This window comes from Haliaeetus leucocephalus, unplaced genomic scaffold (genome assembly GCF_000737465.1).
Source record: "Haliaeetus leucocephalus isolate CR32 unplaced genomic scaffold, Haliaeetus_leucocephalus-4.0 Scaffold180, whole genome shotgun sequence".
Lineage (NCBI taxonomy): Eukaryota > Metazoa > Chordata > Aves > Accipitriformes > Accipitridae > Haliaeetus > Haliaeetus leucocephalus.
In genome coordinates this window covers 1,011,293-1,028,854 of record NW_010972616.1, presented here as the reverse complement: position 1 = coordinate 1,028,854, position 17,562 = coordinate 1,011,293, and the positions used below count along the sequence as shown (strand labels likewise).

Below are 17,562 nucleotides of genomic sequence, written 5' to 3'. Positions count from 1 at the left end.
CAGTTATTGTGGAAGAGTGGATGTGCTTCAGTCATACAATACTGTTTAAAATGAAGTGCAACTCTTTGCCTAGATAAATTAAACGGTTTTTGTGCATTGCAAAGTGGATGTGTCAGAATATTTTACTTACAATGTTTCTAAGTAATCACTCTGAAAAGTTTCAACAACTAGTCAGGAATGTCTTGCATATTAACATTTTGTTTGACAGTAATTATGAATATTAATTCAGCTGGCTGTGATTTTGTTCTGCCTTGCCTTCCTTCGAAAGCCAGAGATTTCCAAGCAATTTCCCATCTAAGCTGTAATCCAGCTGTTTCCTTGGATGGAATGCAACAAAGATACACAACATTGTGCAAATGAATTCTTATAAACCATATATTTGCATTGGTTGAAATTTTGAAAGATAGGTTTCTTAAAAAGAGATGAGGTCACTGGCCTTGTCTCCTGCTGTTACACACCTAGGTAAGTGCTGAGACCAGTTTCTTCCTGGTTCACTACAGACAGCATTTCAGTACTGTGTGAAGTATGTATTTGACCTAAGTGACAACCATCAGAAGATGATCAAGGATTACTCAAAGAAGGAGATGTATGCCTTGGCAAGAATTCATATAGGGATGCACTTGGATATATCTGAAAAGGGAGGGCAGAAAGACCATATAATAGGGAAAAATACTGGTTTTCTGTCCCTAATATCATTTTCACAGTAGCAAAAGACAAGTCTAGGCAGTGGCCTCGAAGGAGCCTTGCATATTGTCACTGACAGTTCATCATACCCCTAAACAATGGGGATATGATAAGAAACAGATGATTTAAATTTCTTAACCAAACCCAGAGGTGCATATCATCTGGGAAATAACTGTGGCTTAAAGTCTGTATCAGTGCCTTAGTCCAACAAGAGGTTAACTGCATTTTTCACTATCTTGCTGTTTAATCTAGGGAACACACTGAGTGCTTGAAAAATATGACTTTAGCAGTGTTTTACTGAATGAGGAGGAAGACTGGAACCCTTGGAAACTGAGGAGCAATTAAACAATGTGATCTGCATTTATACACACAGTTTTCTGTGTGACACTGACAAATAGTTGGATTCTGTAGGGATAGCACCATTCCAGACAAAATTTTAAATTCAATTCCAATATGTGACTAAGATTTATTTTCTTAAGGCTGAACTTCTTTTATAGGTCTCAGGATATGAACAGAGGTTTTGCTACTCTTCATGTTTCTCCCTCTGTGCACCCACACACATGTGTACACACATGCTCTTAGAAGAAACGTGGTTCTCTCATCAGGGATGGCAGCTCCTGGATGGCCAGGCAGCTGTTGTGATTTAAGGATGTGTGACACTTGTGGTTTTTACATATTATTCCAGATAGTTTAAATGATTTCTGTGTACTGTGTGTTAGTGGAGAGGGTAGGAAAGACCTGTTATTCATCTCATAGTCCATATATAAAATGACTGCCTGACAGCTCTTTAATAAATTCAGAAATTACTGTTAAACACTTAAGCTGGATTTTTTTAAGAATAAAATTGGATACCTAGCTCTATTAGTCTTACTTCTGTCAGATTATTTATATTATAAATGTCAGATTGTTTATACTATAAGAAGTCCTTTGTTCAGCTTGTAGTTTACAGACTTCTTTTTTCTCTTGTAAGCGTCTTCACCTGAGTGCCCTATCCACTGACAGTGATTTCATTTTGTACAAGTGATCCTTCTTGCTTTCTTGTCCAAAAGCACAGGGCTTTACTTCTCTTTATCATTAGAGAACTCTTTGGGAGTTTATGCCCATTTCCTCTGGAGCTTCTGTGTTAGGTGGTAGCTGCAGGGTCACCCTCAGGTTAAATATGTATTAGGGTAATGAGAGATAAAGAAAGAGCTGATTTTGATTAGTGCTAGCAGACTTTTTTTATGTAGCTCATTGATAAGCAAATTTCTTTCAGGTGACATTTCTGCCATTGATGCTGTAGATCTGAGGACATCATGAGTTTCGTGTGGACAAAGCAGTGGGTGTTTCCTGGGAAGCTCAGGCTGAGATCCACCTAGAATGGACAGAAGGGGGAAGGAAGCTCTTCTGATACCAGCAGCAGGGCATAATGAGCCTTGATGACTGTCTACATTTTGCTTCTTTAGCATACACTAGCATTTCCAGAAGCACTAACCTGGGGTACTTCTGGCAGAGATAAAAGATTTTTTCTAAGGAAGCTTTAAGTGGTGGCAGCTTTACTCCTTGCAGCTTTAAAGGCATGTACCCTACGCCCCCCTGGGTTTTTTCTCCTTTTTTTTTTCTTTTTTTTTTCCCCCCCCTGTTTATTCATGGTGGCAGGAACGTTAGGGCTTTAAAGGAGTGTTGTAGGAGTTCTTGTATTGCAGAACACTGCAATGTTCTTGACCGTTATCATGACTATTTTAATGTAGGTTCTTCAGTTTATTTTACTTTGTTGAAAGAGGGTAGAAAACATTAATTAGCAGTATAAGCTACTTTTGAAAAATCTGTGCTAAACAGTGAATTCTTACCTAGTAATGGTATATATCCTTTGAAGCTGTAACAGGCCTGCAATAGACAATCTTCAGATTTAAAATGGCTTTTCAGGAACTGCTAGAATTTCAGGCTCAATCTTAACTGTGTAGTTCACAGGAGGGGAAACCACTCTGCTTTCTTTAACATTAAACATGGATGGAGTTGAAATGAATTATGTTTATTCCACTTGTTAAAAGAAAACTTGGAGCCTGTTCCAGCTTGAGATCACGTGCTTTCTGGGAATATATAGGTCTTATAACAAATCTTGGAATGCAAATAACAGGCACATGGCTCTCCTCTGGGTGGGAGTACAATTTATTTCAGAAAAATTTGGACCCTTAGAATGTCTAGCTGTGCTGATGCTTATAATTTGCGATGAGGTAAGAGTACTTGGTTCACGTGACTTTACCTTGCAATCCTTTTTAATTATGTCTTTGGGCTTTCAACCAGTGGTGAATGATCAGGACAAACATCCGTTTGCAGTTTGAAGATATCTTTTTCCTTGTAAACTAACAGCACAGAGACATTTTATTTTTAGCAGACTAAAAGTGCAAACACACATTTTCATTTTATAAAAATTACCCTTCAGAAAGCAGTCAGCTGAAATAACCTCAGTAAACTGGCTTGTCATTCCTCTTATCTCATGTCTAAATGTTAATGAGATTGTATCTAGAGGATGGATCACATCTGGCCATAGTCAGAATTTGACCACTTTAATTTTTACACTTACCCTTGCAATTATTGTGTTGGAATTAAATCCTTTTGCATTTTAATAAAGGTAGGATAAACCGAGAGTGTCAAATAATTGTTATACACTCATTAAGCAAATCCAGTATCATGTCTCACAGATTAAGTTAATTTAGCTTTTTTTCCCCATCAGTAGATCCAAACCACCCATCTAAACTATCTTCCAACAGCTGTTCTGCAGAAGAAAGCGCTACATGTGTTTAAAATGCCATTACAAGCTGTGCACCGTGAAGCAAAATGAAATTGGAGGTTGGCCACACCATAGAATAATCATTATATTTGGCATAGCTGGCAACCTCCACTTAGCAAAAGTGCTAAGATAGAGCAGTAGGATCAGAGTGGAGGTGCTTCAGCAGAGCTGTTTGAAGAAAGCTTGCCTCCTGCCTGCTTGGTTTAGCTTCCTTCTCATTCACAAGATTTATTTGATTAATTAAAAAAAAATCTTTACAAATTGTGTTGGGTCCCCTTTTCAGCCTATCTTTTAATGTTCTGCTCCTGAACACCTTTAATTTGATGGAGTTTTCATTTGACCTTGGCATGCTTTGGACCAGATCCTAAAGGTCTTGCAAAAGGGTTGGCTGCCTTTGTGTCAGAAGGCCAAACAGACTCAACTCTATTTAAGTGGCATTTGTGTATTTGCCCTTTAAAATACTCTGATTTAAAAAAAGGAGCACTCATGCCCTTGAAGGGTCCATGAGCAGCAGCATGAGGAATGCAGCAGGCAACCATTGTGAAATGCTGGAGAGCCATGGTTGGGTGGACAGTCTGGTGTATTGCTGTGTACTGGTCCTGCACCTGGCCCTTGCCACTTAATGAGATCTTCCTTTCAAAAGAAATAACTGTATTTGGTGTGTTTGCAGAGAGGAAAATTCTTTCTCTTTTAACCCATGCTGCTCAAACAGACTGATGCATTCTTTAAGATCGGGTTTGGACTGTACCTTGATAAAAGGAATAATGGGAAGAGAGGGAAAGAAGAAAAAAATGGCTGGACAGGTGTCCTGCAAATTTTTTTTTTTTTTTTTTCCTCCTTCAAACAATATGTCCATAGAATTTTGCCAATTTGGCATACAGTCTGAGCTCACTTAAGCAGGTTTAACATGATCAACTTTCTATTTAGTTACCACTAATTTATTGTGCCAGTGTATGTCAGAGTAGTATCAGGCTTTTGGAAAGAATATGGCAATACAATTACTCTGTCAACCTGAGTAAGCTAAGTACTGATCCATGAGCTAATGACTTGCTTCAGGGCAGGAAGACTCCCGTGGGACCATGGGAACAGCACTGGCAATGTTTTCATCCTTCAGATGCATGGAGCTAATGACTATGAGAGGGTGCAAATGTGCACAACACTGAGATTATGGGCTTTCTGTTTTCAGGAGAACAGAGTTCAGTGCGAGACTTTGGCCTTATTGCTGAGCTGAGTATAGAGACAGCTAATAAAAGACATGAGCTTTCACTTCAGCTAATCTTATGCCTGGGTGTTTATTCGGTGTCACAGATGACAGTAGTGGGTGAACTGCAATCCCCTTGCAGAATTTTATAGGACTAAAAGGTTTCCATATTGGAAAATTCTTTCATTATTAGTGGTTAACGTATATAATGCATTCCTGGCTCCTTAAAGTATACTGAATAGTTAACCTCTTACCTTGATAAATCCCAATTAACACACATTTCATATCTTAACATGCCAGACTTAGTCCTTTGCTCTACAGACACAGACTGTTCAGTTTAGGATCTCAGTTACGTGTGACAAATTCAGTATCTCCTTTAAACAGATGTATATTGACCCTGTTCACAGCCCTAAACCATCGCCAACATTTTTGGGTTTTGCCTGTGATTAACAATATTCAAGACTGGTATATTTCACTAGGTTTCAGATTTCACGACAATTTTTTTACATAGCTTCACTAAAGATAATATGATTTCAGTGTTGAGCTATCTTTGTGGCTCAAATAATCCCTCAGTGTTGAAAACCAGAGTTGATTCCTCTAACATGGGCTAGCAATGATGCTTGGTGATGTTTCTCTATTGAAGGTGTATCATCAAAGTCTCCCTCATGTAGTTTGCTTGCCTCTTCATTTATTCCATATACAGTTAGAAATGCTATTTACCAGGTGTTGGCCCACAGCACAAGCCAAGATTTGAAGGAGAACACTGCCTGCTCTCCATCAGACACAGGCATTTTCGATGCACCTTCGCATGCTTCTTTAGGTTATTCAGTTTCTTCCAACAAAACCACGTGATCCATGAGGGACAATACCTATCTAAATTGTTAAATCATTTGTGTCCCTACAGATCTATGTTTTTGAGCTGTATTTGCATGAATGAAAATGAAATGCTGGATACATGCATGACTGCATTATTTGAGGCAGGTACTGCCGTACATTTATGAGTTAATCCTAGAAGATCTGAGCATTTCTGAATCCACCAGTGCTGCTTTTCTATAAATTTGTTTGTGCCCAACCACGGGCATTAACAATAGCACTGCCTGGGTCTGTGCCTCACATTGGAGAACTCCAGCTCTTCAGGTAGTGTGCACTTTCTTTTTTAAGTTAGCAAATAGCAGGAATAAAACAGTTAAGGAAACTTTGTCCAGAAAGTTTTCTAGATCTTTGGGCAGAGAAGTTAACGATAGTTCCAGTTCCCTATGGTGAGTGCATGAAAGTCGTTATGTTGAATGTCTTTGTATCACGTTGATTCACTATGTTGTGATTCTTTTTTTTCCTCAAGAGCATCTTGGAAGGCACTTTTTAATATGCCCCTTCATAGTTTCTAACACAGTAACAAAACTTCAAAGCACAATTTCTAGTGTCTACAATACTCCACCTCTTCCTTTTAATCAAGAAAAATCCCTTGTCTCACTGTTGTCCACTGTTGCTCTTTTATAATAGCCATCAGCAGTCTCAAACTGAGGCAGAGTATGATGCTCAAAGTATGAAAGCAAGTTCATACATCAACCCCCACAACAAGAACCAGCTGCCAATCGGTAGGAATGTCAGAGAATAACAGATTTATTCATTGCTTTCAGTGACCAAGATGATATCCGATAGAAAGAAAGGTTAAAACTAGCAACAATAATTTTTGTCCTTTAAATGATTTTTTCTGATTTTTTTTTCCTTCTCCATCTCCTCAGAGCTCCAGAACAGCTCGCTCAGAGGAAGACCGAGACTCACTGTGGGATGCCTGGGGCTCATGGAGCGAATGTTCACGCACTTGTGGAGGAGGGGCTTCGTATTCACTGAGACGCTGCCTTAGCAGCAAGTAAGTGGGTGAATGATTTTTACTTTACTGATGGGAGAATTCAACCTACTTGTATGTGTCAGATGATAAGAAGTAATCAGTAAAGGTCTTGAACTACGCTGATATTTCCAACTCGATGTCAAAAAATCAGGGTGGTGTGTTGTTTAATTCAGGCAAGCAGCCAACATGCTTGATAAGGTAACAGTCTTTTAAAATATAGTGAAAACCTATGGAGATGCAAAAGTTGCCTGGACAGCTTGCAAGGCTGCCAGCTACTGAAAAGTGAAACCTCCCTACCCTTTCACCGTTTAAGCAGTAAGACTTTTCACACACTTGTACCAGACTACAACTAATTCACTGGGTTTAGTGCCCCACAGTCTCAGCCACACTGAAACTATAAAAGCATCACATTGACCCAACATGGCATCCTGAGCTCTATAAGAAAGAATGATAATTCTGCAGAGGATATCTTATGAATTAAATTTCAGGTAGGAAGTCTTCCATACCAGCAAACCCTCCCAACAGACAGAAGTAGAATGGCCCAGTGCAAAGGTGAAGTCTGGGTACCCCGTTTATTTTATTCCTCCCCAGTTACTAGCTTGCAATGGAACATAGACAAGTCATTTGACATCATTTCCACTCTATAGCATGTGTAAGTTTTACCTGCAAAGTATTTCTAGCAAATATTATTTCTGTCTACTTTAGGAAAAAGTTTACCTGTAGTAAACATGGTATATGTGATAACTATTAACAGATTTCTGATAAAGGATATGAAGGAAAACTCCAGACCAAAACTTCATGGCTTACTGCAATCTCTGATACCTTATATATTGTAGTATAAAAAATGTAATGCAATTTTCCATCCTGCATATGTTTCTTTTGTATTTTCTTTCATGTGCTTATAAAACTGATGTTAATAAAACATACTGTGACAATACACTGGAGATTGTTACCTACATTTGACATTTTAATACATGAGGCTGTTTAGTGATGACAAGAAACAGCACAAGGCGTTGAACCATAAGATCAGAATAGAGTATTGTGTATCTTAGCTTTATCTGTGGACAGTTTGGTCTCCTAGTTCCAGCTATTATTGAATTGACAGTGTGCAAAAGTCTGCTGGAAGGAGGAAAGATAGGCAAAAGCATCTACTGAAACCAGTGGAAAAAAGAAAAAACTTTTCTATTCCATTCCCATGGAAAAAAAATAGAATCATTTGGTTTTTAAACATGGGGCCAAATTCTCCTCTCTTGTTAGTTCCATAGCAAATAGTGGTTCTGCAAAAACCTCGAAACTGGGAATTGCAGAGACAGGTACTTATATTCAATCACAGTGTATCCTTTTCACACTTAGGAAAATGAGTGTTCTCCTATATGTTCCTTTAATGTAAACATGAATCCAGGCATATCAGGAGATCTGGGGAATCTGAGTAATACACGGGCTTGCTGACTACACTTCTGCTCCCTCACTGAGAACTGCCTCAGTAGTTTCTAGAGGGGAAATGACACTACTACTCCATGACAGTAGTAGTAGTCATAGTGCTCTGTAGTATGTGAGTATAAACCATTCCTTCTGGGCAGGCTCTCCCCACCTGCTTCTCTTTGATTCTTTTACTATTCAGGATGTCCCTGAAGCTACTCAGTGGAACAGGGAATAAACTCATAAATCACACAATACTTGTTTTTCATACAATACCTTACTACTGCCCTGTCAGTACAATAGCAACGCTTCTTGCCTTAAGAAACCAACTGCAAACTTTGGCCCATTCAGATTGGGAAGCCCCCTATTCCAGGGTAGGATACAGGGGTTTAACTAGGTGCACAACTTTTGCTAGGCAGTAGCAATAAATCATAAATAGTAAAATTTCACCTGGAATTAGTACAGTATCAAATATGTGATAGTTTTTCCTTTTTCCTGATCTGTGTGCAATTGCTAATTAAATAAAGGGTATAAATGATTAAATTTTGTGCTAGGCAAGCATTTTAAGTCACTAAGAAAAAGGCAGAGAGGGAGTAGGGGAAAGAAACTTATCCAGACTTCGAAGGTTTGGAAATAAGCCTGTGCACATGAATATTTCAAACCTGGCAAGTCTAGAACAAAAGTCTGCCTCTCTGGGACAATTTCTTGGTTGGTACAGTTTCCGTCATGTATTTGCTGTGTATAATTTCATGGCAGCATGAAGGAAGATACTAGATACTTTTGGCAAATGAAAACTGGCAATATATTTAGGTGTTTTGGAACAAATTACTCCTAGATGTTTCTCATCCTGGGAGGAATGTTCATAGTGCCTTATGCCTTAGTTCTGTATGAGGTGACTTTCAGAGCATTGCATGAAAAGAGAGAACCCAGTGCATCTGCTTTGAAGAAAAGCAAGGACTAATTGCCCATTCCTAAACACCGTTAGTATATGTAGCTAAATGAAGGAAAACAGTTTTCTTTCCAACTTTTGTTTGCCAAAATTATGTTAGTGCTTGTGTTGTTTGTTTTGGGAACATGTTTTTTGTTAGGCCTTCACAGCTGTGATGAAAGAATGGAAAGTGTTAGTGAGAAATTCTATTTTCTAGTGTTTTAGATGGCAAACACTTCAGGGTAGGGGCTGTTTAACAGTACATTTCATTAGAACAACTGGTCCTGATTATGCTAAGGACATTTAGTATGATAGTAATATAAATAAATATGCCTGTTACACAAGCAGACAGGAGTTGTCAGCCCAAGTCAACCATGCGTCCTGGTATCCCACGCTGACAGCGAACAGCACTGGGTCACTCTGGTGGCAGAATAAGCAGAATAAGGAAAATAACCTTTTGCTAATTAGTAGTTAAAGATTGGGCTAAACCTCAAAGCATGACATTTTTCATGCTTTTTGTTGACATTAACTCTTTATAACTTCAGATATTCTTGTTATTTACACAAAAGGACAGACTCCCCCTTTAAATGTTACAGTTGTTTGCCTCAACTCACTTGAAAGTGAACCTTCCAGGCTAATTATATATTGGGTGAAGAAGTATTTATTTTTATCATTCCAGAGTGTTTTACCAGAAGTGTTTTGTCTCAAAGAGAGGGAGTCTCTCTCTCTCTCTCTCTCTCTCTCTCTTAATACAAAGCTCAGGAAAGAGAAACTCCTTATCTGTCTCCTCTCCGTCATAAGTTGTCATGCAGCGCTGCTGATCAAAACCTGTAGAGAGAAGAACCACAGACCATTTCTGTTTTTCTTGAGGGCCAAACTAACAAATGTTGTGCTTCTACAGAGAACAGAGTTTTATTAGCTGTTGGATACTTTGGCTACAGGGACACGGAAATACACAGGCAGAGCTGGTGGAGTGACACTGCAACATGGTCTTTGCCCTCTTCCTCAGAATCTGGCTATTATTTGTTGTGGTCTGTCTATTGCAGCACATCTGGAGTTTGTCATCCAGCATAGTGATGGATAGGTATTAATCAATCCAGGTATTAGTAATAAGTGTGCATGTTGATTCAAGCAAACTCAAAGTAAGTAATAAATGGTTGAATATGTTAGATACCTGAAATTCATGTGCATTTATTTAATTTCCTTGTATTGGAATAGATTTTCAAACCTTAAAAGAAACTATAAATTCTCCTATGCAAAGTTCACCCATCCTGATCCTAAAAATATTCTGTGTGTTCTGGAATTGTACTTTACATATTGACAAGTACTGCAGTAATGTCAATAGTGTTTTACTGTTTCTAGGCTTGGCAGGAAGATAATTGTGATTTTTTTTCCTATCATCTTCCAAATTCGTCATCACTTTCTAGTAAAGCAACGCTGTCGGTAGCAGAAGAGTAAGATGTCCTAGAGTTTTGGGAATTATTTTAGCAGATAATAGATAGGTAGTCTTTTTTTCAATCTGCTTAGAAATCCTACCTGTTACTCTTGCTGCTGTTTCCGGCTAAAGCATGAAGCAAGGAACTGTTTGTATGAGTGTACAGCAGACTGCTAAGCTGGTTATGGAGTCCCATGGATACTGAATCTGGGTTAAGGTGTCAAAATTTGAGATCATCACTCTTACTTCTGGGAAATCATGTGTAAACTGCTGAATAGAGTGGAGATTTTCCACCATTAGATGAGGAATGTATGTTTAGTAGCAAAAGAAAGTCAACATTAACATCGTCCTGCCAGGTTTTCCTCAGTAATAAAAGTGACAGAGATCTAAAAAAAAAAATTAAAAAAAAAAAAAAGAAAACAAAAAAAGAGGGAATACACACGAGAGAATCACAATCCTAGCTTTGTTTAGAGGCCTCATACTGGATCTGTTACTTGCTAGAATGCTTTTTTTCCCCCTTTCAAATACCTCCCTCCATTCCTTCAGCTGATGGCTGCCTTTTGGTAATGCAAGTGAACCAGCAGTATGAAATAACTTTTCCACCAGCTCTGCTTGCTAAATTAGCTGAAGTGAGTGATTCACTAGTTTGGTAATTCAGTCCACTGCCATTGCATTCTGCAGGATGAAAACAGTAGATCTGCATAAATGACTCTCAGTTTTATTGCAGTTTGATTCAGGTGATCAGTAAAATAGCCACCAAGACATACCTTTGGAGGTTAGGTTTAATAAACTAGCTAAATTAGCTAAAAGTAGGTCAGTATTATGCTGTGTGATGTTTTTCGTAAGACAGAAGCCCAGAATAAGTTGAATTTATTTCATTAAGGAGTAATCTTTTCTCATTTTGGTCACACAGATTATCAGTTCATAAATCAAGCATCAGATGGTTTCGTGCCTGTCAGATGATGATGGAATAGATGCATGTTATCCATGTTAGTTTAAAGTTAAATAATAGAATAAGAACCCATTACAAGAACACTGACTAGCACTGAAAAGGGGATACATCAAATACTACATATTTTAAAAACAGTGTTTAAAGTTGCAATTGTATATACCTTTCATACCAAAACATTTTCTGCTGTTCTGTTGCTGCTTCACAACCGAATTTAGAATTTAGTCCAAGAATGTGGCTGTGGCCCCTAGTTTCGGGCTACAGTCACAGACTCGTCTGTCTCAGGGGCTTAGATTGCAAAAGAATCTGAAGTTTTTCACATCTAACATTGATAAATGGTCCTTTAAACTTTCTGAGTGAAAATTACAATGGAACCGTTATTCTAGTTTTTGGGTTGCTTCTTTGTCAGATAGACAAACAAATTTCTGCAACTATTGTGCAATGATATAAATGCAGTCTGCTCTAATCCTGGCATTACTAAATAAGGCAAATTATGCCACTTTATGAAATGTTCCTATGCCAGCCATAACGATAATTTTAAATATTGTGGAGTTTTATGACTTCTAGAATAAGACCTTTGCTATCTTAAGGTCTGCAGAATAAAGAGCAAAACATATTTGCAAAAATGCTGTCATAATTGCTGAATACATCCACAAAAAAAAATAACTTTCTGATGAAGTATACCACATCACTGAATGGGAGTACAGTCTATGTCATTAAATTCTTAGGTGACCTGTGCTACCAAATGATTTTGGAGGATGGTTCTCATTACGCTGATCAAAACTGTATCTGTATGCTAGCTTAGTATATTACTTCTTGCAAATGACCTTCAGGATACCTTAATAGCTGGCTTGTTTTCTGCTTCAGTTGATAACTGTAGCTGGTTTACTCTGTAAAGGACATCCTCCATGCTATACTGTGTGATTTTAAACATTTGGAATAAATTCTGAGTATATTTAGTTTGTAGATGCTTCTGGTTAAAGCTGTGCCATCTAGCAGCATTTTAAAAGGGAACTTTTTATTCTATTTACTCTGGGATTAGTCAAATGAGTAATTATGAGAACATTTCCTGCTTTCATTTGATGGAGAAGTATTTCTATTTTTCGAGAGAGACTACAATTCTAACTCCTCCTAATGGCAGAAGCAGCAAGTGACAATCTTAAATTTGAGTCAATAATATAACAAGCTGCAAATTTCACACAATCTAGATCAACATTGTGGAGTGATTGCTGACAGTATTTGGAGAACCAGTTAATCACTGTCCTAATTTCCTACTTCTAAGCCTCAGTGAAATGGCTAAAGATATATAAAATGCTTTCCTAGTGTTGTTTGCCCGTGTAATCCATTGCTAGAGTTGCCACAGGGATGTTATAAATTGGTGTTTTGAGTGAGAAACTGATGTACTGATCTGTGTTACAATGAATGGTAATCAGCATTGTACCTACAGATGAGTGATGGATATGGTCTCTATAAATCTGTCTTTCTGTTGAGAAGTAGCCTACCTAACAAAAGTCTGTGAAGCCTTCACTTGGATTATAAACTGCTCATAAGTCCAGGTTCACTGGAAGAGCTCTTGTATGTTCATAATTCTTTCAATAAATCTGTTCTTGAATTTAAATGAAAAAGAATTAAATCAGCCAGGCCTTTGCATGATGTGGAGTTTTTGTAAGCCTTACTACCTATAAAAAAGAAGTTAAGATGTGATTCTCTAAAGCCCCAAGCAATAGATCATACATGAGAAAGCATAAGCATTTCAGCGGAGCTGGGCTAAGACATGTGATTCAGACCCAGGTTCAAACTTCCTCAAAGCATCGGGAACTAGGGTTCCTGCTCAGCACATTTGTTTTGTAAAGACCAGCTGCAAAACTTGGATCCAGATCCAAGCTCAGGCATGTTCAGATTTGGGGTGTTAGTACTTTGGGGCCTGCAGTATGTTTTAGATGTTATCTTTGTGACACAGCAGGCCAGGTGAGATTTAGTATTGTATTTTCTTTCCACTTGGATTGTGAAGAGACCTCTTGCTGTTGTTTTGCTGAAAGGCACTTCTTTAATTCTTGCTTTTTTTCTGCCTTTCTTGCCTAGTAAGCATCTGAAAAACATTTGCAACTGTAATTGCTTTCTGTATATCTGCAACATGTTATATGTGCAAATGCAAAGCTAAAGACACTTTTTAAAAAATTCTTAAGAAAATAAAAAATACTGCAGTGACATATGTGAGAGACGAAATAGTTGAAAATAAACACTAGTCTGAAAGCACTCTGACAAATTTTTCTCCTTTTCCTTTATTTTTCTCAAATTTGATTTTTGTTATTTTAATTGGACTAGGCAATCATATTTTACTGAGAGTTTAGGCACTATCATTTAATGCCAGCTGTTACTTAGAAAATAATATTCAGTGGCTCTGAATAATGCAAAGAAGAATTTGAAAGTAAAAATCAGAATAAATTGTTCTGTTCAGCAATTTGTACAGCAAAAGTCCAAGGTCTGCCTTACTTCTGAGTAAATATAATGCCACCCTTAAACTCCAAGGGAAGCAGAAGCTACCCAGAGGAAGAGCTTTGTGCGGGTTGGAGCACTGTTGGAGGTGCAGCTGATCATAACATTTCCAACAAAATTCTCAAATCTGAACCATTCCTCTCATCAAACTTCCAGAGTTTAAAATGAAATTGTGACACAAGCCTAATCGTACTTTTAGAAGGAAAGGCTTATCTCTGCAAAACCAATAGATATATTAGCTTTCTCTGAGCTCTATGCTATCTTGGCTAGACTGCTAGAAATAGCCAACTTAGCGTATCAGTAGGTGGGCTAGCTACCTTTACATTACTTTGGTTATTTCTTGCACTATAGCCTACAGTATAAACAAAACTTTAGAAGAGATTGGATGGCACTCTGTAGGGAGCATTCAACACAACTTCAACAAGCATCAGGTAGCCAGAAACAAGTACTTGTTTTCTACTAATATCACCATGAAAGGGACTTCGTCTTTGAGAAACACTGTTTACTTGTCCTTCAAATTCCTAAAAAGCCAGTCAGGTTTTGGTTCAGGCTAAGTATTAAATAAAGGCATTTTTTCCCTTCTTTTTTCTAACACCATCTCTTTGGTATAATGTGTAGTCATATTGCATATGTGTAGAGCCATATTCCATTCTTTTGATTCCAGTGAATTTACTCTAGTTATACAAGAGTTTCACAGAGTAAAGCCCAGCATGATGGCTTGTTAGTTCCATACTCATCCCCTTCACATACATGAGGGTCAATGTTTATTTAATCATAGAATGGGTTGGGTTGGAAAGGACCTTTACAGATCATCTAGTCCAACCCTCCTGCCATGGGCAGGGACATCTTTCACTAGATCAGGTTGCTCAAAGTCCTGTCCAACCTCACCTTGAACACTTCCAGTGATGGGACATCCAGAACTTCTCTGGGCAACCTATTCCAGTGTCTCACCACCTGCATTGTGAAAAAAATTCTTCCTTATATCCCATCTAAATCTATCCTCTTCCAGTTTAAAATCATTGCCCCTTGTCCTGTCAGTACAGGCCTTAGTAAAAAGTCTTTCTCCATATTCCATATAAGCTCCCTTTATATATTAAAAGTCTGCAGCAAGGTCCCCTGGAGCCTTCTTTTCTCCAGCTGAACATAGAATCAGAGAATCACAGAATACCTTGAGTTGGAAAGGACCCATAAGGATCATAGAGTCCAACTCCCTGCTCCTTGCAGGACTACTTGAAACTAAACCATATGACTAAGAGCATCACCCAAATGCTCCTCAAACTCTGACAGGCTTCATGCTGTGACCACTTCCTGGGGGACCTGTTCCAGTGACTGACCACCATCTCAGTGAAGAACCTTTTCCTAATGTCAAATTGAACTTCCCCTTACACAGCTTTATTCTGTTTCCTCGTGTCCTATCGCTGGCCACCAGAGAGAGGAGATCAGGACCTCCTCCTCTGCTGCCCTCCTTGAGGAAGATGTAGACTGTGATAAGGTCACCCCTTAGCCTTCTCTTCTCCAAGCTGAACAAACCAAGTGACCCCAGCTAGTCCTCATGTCTTGCCCTTGACACCTTTCACCATCTTGGTTGTCCTCCTCTACACACATTTCACTTCAATAGTCTGATGTCCTTCTTATACTGAGGCGCCCACAACTGCCCACAGTACTCAAGGTGGGGCCGCACCAGTGCAGTGTAGAGTGGGACAATCACCTCCCTCGACAGGCTAGCGATGCTGTGCTTGATGCACCCCAGCACACGGTTGGTCCTTTTGGCTTCCAGGGCACACTGTTGACTCACATTCAACTTGCCATCAACCCAAACCCCCTTCTTTTTCCACGGGGCTGCTCTCCAGCCTCTCATCCCCCAGTTTGTACGTATAATCAGGATTACACCATCCCAGGTAGACAATCCTGCACTTGCTCTTGCTAAATTTCACAGTTGGTAATTGCCCAGCTCTCTAGTCTGTCCAGATCTCTCTGTAAGGCCTCTCTACCCTCAAGGGAGTCCACAGCTCCTTCTAGTTTAGTATCAGCAAACTTACTTAATGTACATTTGATTCCTGCATCGAGATGATTTATAAAAACATTAAAGAGCACTGGCCCTAAAATTGAGCCCTGGGGTACCCCACTAGTGACTGACCACCAACCTGATGTGACTGCATTTACTAGAACTCTTTGAGCCTGACCCATCAGCCAATTACTTAGCCAACATATTATGGGCTTGTCTAGCTGTATGCTGGACATTTTGTCCAGAAGGATGCTATGAGAGACAGTTTCAAAAGCTTTGCTAAAATCCAGAAAACCCACATGTACTGGCTTCCCTTGGTCAACTAGATGGGTGATTTGGTCACAAAAGGATATTAATTTGTTAAACTGGACTTTAACCTCATGAACCCACTTTCTACCCCAACTCTCTCAGCCTTTCTTCATAGGAGAGGTGTTCCAGCCCTCTGATCATTTTTGTGGCCCTCTGGATCTGCTATAACAGGTCAATGTCTGTCTTGTACTAGGAACCCCAGAGCTGGATTCAGTACTCCAAGTGGGGCCTCATCAGAGTAGAGTAGAGGGGGAGAATCCCCTCCCTAGCCCTGCTGGCTATGCTTCTTTTTATGCAGCGGAGGATAAAATTGGCTTTCTGGTCTGCAAGCAGACATTGCCAGCTCACATCCAATTTTTCATCCACCAGTATGCCCAAGTCCTTCTCTGCAGGGCTGCTCTCAGTCAATTCATCACTCAGTCTGTATTGATATTGGGGTTTGCCCCGGCCCAGGTGCAGGGCCTTGCACTTGGCCTTGTTGAACTTCATGAGGTTTGCATGAGTCCAATCATGCTAAGTATGATACATTATTTACAACAGAATTATTGATTCCCTAATAACAATATTGCAGAAAACATTATTTATGCAAGAAGTAGGCCTTTGGTGGCCACAGATCAGTACCCACACTTTTATTTGCCTAGCCAGCTTCCTGCATGTAGTGACTCAAGTTGGTATTTTGCCTCCTGGTTGTTTATTTATTTTACTCCTGCAGAAATTATATTCATAAGAACTGTAACTAAATTTGCCAGGCAAATTTGGCTTGTCTAGGGAAAGTTGGCTTGTCTATCCATGCCCACTTTTCTTGTCTCAAAGTTAACTATTCCCGTAACATTTCTGGTATTTCACTATTTCAACAAGGTGCAGAAGTCTGTAGGAGACAGTCTCCTAAACATAAAGAATGAAAGATTTTTGCAGTTGCAATGCCAAGGTGCATGGCAAAACATACCAGTGCATCTACATTGTGGCAGGCAAGGTGCTTATTAACAAAAGGATATGGAAAAATTTTTACACATCTTTTCAATATATTGTCAATTGAATGATTTGGACATGAAGTTGGGCAGACCCAACCAGACATTTTGAAAAAGTGAACTCATAAAGTCAGTGCAGTCCTGCTGCATCTTCCTTTTTCATAACAATTTGGTGTTTATGGCTTTCCTTCACATTTCCATTATGGTATGCTGAAAGAATAAAAAAGACTCTTTTTTCCCCTGGATAAGGACAAACACAGAAGTTGTATTGAGGATGAGAGGGAATCATAACACTGTGCAACATTTGGGAAAGAGGTAAGAGCAACATGGTGGGAAAAGGGAGATGCAAGATGGTGTTACTGTGTGTATAGCAAGGTCTCATGCCTGCTGGCACCAGGGAAAGGGGAGGGCTAACACAGTCTGCCTAAGATCTTGTGGGAGCAGAAAGGCCCACAGCATATTTTTCTCGCAGGTGCAGTGCAGAAATCAGAATCTGTCCAGAAAAGTGATTATTAAGGGGTGTGAAAATAAAGGAGAGTGAAGATTGTC

The 17,562-nt window shown here is 39.1% G+C and overlaps 1 protein-coding gene across 1 annotated transcript in view; it reads left to right on the top strand.

Moving 5' to 3' along the window:
• The first annotated feature begins 422 nt into the window (after window positions 1-422).
• The window catches only part of ADAMTSL1 (ADAMTS-like 1), a 177,763-nt gene continuing 160,623 nt past the window's right edge, over window positions 423-17,562 (top strand). The window contains exons 1-3 of the mRNA XM_010564475.1: window positions 423-462; window positions 2,209-2,228; window positions 6,398-6,525. Of these exons, the coding sequence (XP_010562777.1) occupies window positions 423-462; window positions 2,209-2,228; window positions 6,398-6,525 (188 nt within the window). The remainder of the gene's footprint in view (window positions 463-2,208; window positions 2,229-6,397; window positions 6,526-17,562) is intronic.